Raw genomic sequence first — 3,225 nt, 5'->3', positions numbered from 1 at the left:
AGGGAGATAGGATAAAAAGATGCTTTATAGACTAATGCAGGAGAATTGGGTTGGTGATGTGGAGTGGAAAGAGACATATATCGAAAGTGCTAAATAGAGGGAAAAAAATATTACAATAGCAGTTTTTTATATCCCTTCTTATATGCCCTGCAATACCCATGTTCTGTATGGTAGCTCTCTACTTTGTGTGCACATGAAAGTGAGGAGAGGAGAGTGATGAAAAACGAGAAAGAGTGGGAGGGTATGTTTTTGTTAGTGTTCTTGGTAGTTTGCGGTGTTGCTCTTGTGAAATAATGTTATCCTTGACGTCTGTTGAAACTGAAGTAACAAAAGACGCCAGACACCTACATGTTCAATACCCAACATGTATATACAAGTTCCTCTAACACATACATCTCTGGTGACACACACCATGATGGTCAACACTGTTCAATCAAAGAGTCAATACCATCATTCTGGCAGTAACAGGCGTTTTGATTGAGTCCAACACATCTTAACAGAGATTGAACCACAGTCTCCAACTCTCCTCCAACCTTCCCAAACCCCCCGGTTACCTAGGTTACCATCAGACCAAGGGCCAAGGGTTAATCTGCCCTCTCTCCGCCTGATACTAAACCTCCGCACAGATGGGTCCAAGGTGTGAAGGGATGGAGGTGAGGATGGCTGGAAGTCAGCTGAGCTGCATGTGAACTGAGCAGGAGGTGAGGAGCACTGGAGGTGAGGAAGGCTGGAGGTGAGGAGGGCAGGAGGTGAGGAAGGCTGGAGGTGAGGAGGGCAGGAGGTGAGGAGGGCTGGAGGTGAGGAGGGCTGGAGGTGAGGAGGGCAGGAGGTGAGGAGGGCTGGAGGTGAGGAGGGCTGGAGGTGAGGAGGGCTGGATGTGTGGAGGGCAGGAGGTGAGGAGGGCAGGAGGTAAGGAGGGCAGGAGGTGAGGAGGGCTGGAGGTGAGGAGGGCTTGAGGTGAGGAGTGCTGTAAGTGAAGAGGGCAGGAGGTGAGGAGGCAGGAGGTGAGGAGGGCTGGAGGTGAGGAGGGCTTGAGGTGAGGTGTGCTGTAAGTGAAGAGGGCAGGAGGAGAGGAGGGCAGGAGGTGAGGAGGGCTTGAGGTGAGGAGTGCTGTAAGTGAAGAGGGCAGGAGGTGAGGAGTGCTTGAGGTGAGGAGGGCAGGAGGTGAGGAGTGCTTGAGGTGAGGAGGGCAGGAGGTGAGGAGTGCTTGAGGTGAGGAGGGCAGGAGGTGAGGAGGGCTTGAGGTGAGGAGTGCTTGAGGTGAGGAGGGCAGGAGGTGAGGAGGGCAGGAGGTGAGGAGTGCTGTAAGTGAAGAGAGCAGGAGGTGAGGAGGGATGCAAGTGAGTTGAGCTGGAGGTGAGCAGAGCTGGAGGTCAGTTGGACTGGAAGTGTTCACAATGTGATAATGACTCTGACAAGTTCTGCTAACACACAGAAGGCTGGGTTACACATCAGTGGCTAGAATAACAGAAACATGTTATCTACTTTCACAGCATAGAGAGAGGAGGTGTCCTCACAGACACTCTTAACTGAAAAAAATTGGTTTTATTCTGATAAATTATTTTGATGTACATTTAGACTCCTTTCTTGCCTTTCCAAACATAACAATGTGTTTGGAGAACAATAAATATTTTTAAAGCAACAAAACATCTAGCTAACTCTCAAAAGTGTACACTGAGCATTGAAAACAAACAACTACCTGTCGCACGATGCTGGAACAACACAACAGGACAGGTAAATACACTGATACAACACCAGGGCTGTGAGCCCCACCTCAACTGCCCCTGAAACTACTGTCAACGTGGGCTAGTGAATTCACATCAGCTCCCCCACATATCTGTAACACAATTCTTTAAACACACACAGATGCACAAATGCTTGCACACACTTGCACACATCCAGGTATACACACACACATACACACACACACACACCTTTAAGACCTCTGTGGCTTGTCTCCCATCAAACTTGTGAGTCTACCTGAGTGTCCATCTGACAAACATAGTGGACATAGAGAACCTATTGACACCTGTAGCCTACCAACTTGGGCCATTCTAGAACCTCACGCTCTAACATTCCATCACAGAGTTCCATTGCCAGGTATGGTTTCTATGTTCTGTTAGAATGATCCATGTCAATATAAGATGTAACTATCCTTTGTATAAGGTTACATTTTAGTGTTCCATATTAGACATTGAATCATGACTGTGGTCCCCTTTTGCATGACTGGGGTTCGTTTGTTCCATGTTCTAGAGGTCCAGCGGGTCAGAACCGGGTCTCTGAGGTTCCCCTCTTTAGGTGGCTGCCCCGCAGGTCGTCATGTTCGAAGCTCAGGTTGTTGTGTGAGCGTGAGATCATCAGCAGCTTCTCCTTCTTGGTGTAGTCCCTCTGCACAGCCACAGGGGGCGCCAGCAGCCGGTCCCCTGGTTCCTCCCGGTCCTCCAGCCTCATGTAGCCCTTGCTGCTGGAGCGGTCCAGCCGGGGCCAGCTGGGGTGTTTCCTCTGCTCCGACGCCACGCTCAGGGACACCGCTCCCCGCTCAAGGTCCAGGGACTTGGAGTGAGCACTGAGCATGTGCAGGGAGTTGTTTGAGCCAAAGTCTTTCCGAGCAGCGCCTGGGGAGAGGTAGTGGCCGGAGGCGGAGCCTGGCGACAGTGAGCTGCGTGAGGAGGAGGAGCTATGATACTCGGAGGCGGAGTTGCTCCTGAGCAGAGCCAGGCCAGGGGGTTTATGGGCCTTTGCCACGACCGGAACGGGAACCGCCAGTGACGACATCATCACTGAAGGTCGCGACCTCTCCCCCGCAACCTCGCCGTCCTCCGTGATGCTGTCCATTTCCGGCTCGTCGATGACGCAGTTGTTGAGCTTGATGACTGGCAGTGTAAACGCGCTGATTGACGAGGAGACGATGGACCGTGTCTGGCAACGCTTCAAAGCCCCACCCCTCTCCTCCCACTGCCGCCCTGCCCCATGCTCTGATTGGAACCCAAACACTGACCCAGACCTATCCCTGTACAGGGGCGACAGCAAGCCCCCCTTTGCCTCACCTAGCAACTCTTCCTCTTCCTCTGTGGAGCTGGCTCTCAGGGACCCCCCCCTGCAGCGCCCCGGACCCCTCACCGGCCCCCGGCCCTCGCCCCCCAGGCCTGAGAAGGTGAGCAGGGTGTTGGCGGCCAGGCGGGAGGCGCTCTGCTTCTCCTCCCGGAGCTCCTGGTCCGAGTAGGA

The 3,225-nt window shown here is 53.0% G+C and overlaps 1 protein-coding gene across 2 annotated transcripts in view; it reads right to left on the bottom strand.

Annotated features, from left to right (window-relative positions):
- Positions 1–349: 349 nt before the first annotated feature.
- Positions 350–3,225, bottom strand: part of tmem200a (transmembrane protein 200A) — a 7,564-nt gene continuing 4,688 nt past the window's right edge. For both annotated transcript variants that reach the window (XM_084700673.1, XM_084700674.1), the window contains one exon: positions 350–3,225. This exon is cut by the window's right edge and continues 142 nt beyond it. In XM_084700673.1, coding sequence (XP_084556799.1) covers positions 2,266–3,225 — 960 coding nt within the window. In that variant the 3' untranslated portion in view covers positions 350–2,265.

The sequence above is a fragment of the Hypomesus nipponensis genome, chromosome 6, assembly GCF_054491055.1.
Source record: "Hypomesus nipponensis isolate SF chromosome 6, ASM5449105v1, whole genome shotgun sequence".
Lineage (NCBI taxonomy): Eukaryota > Metazoa > Chordata > Actinopteri > Osmeriformes > Osmeridae > Hypomesus > Hypomesus nipponensis.
The sequence above is the reverse complement of the archived record's forward strand: the minus strand, read 5'-3'. Positions and strand labels throughout refer to the sequence as shown.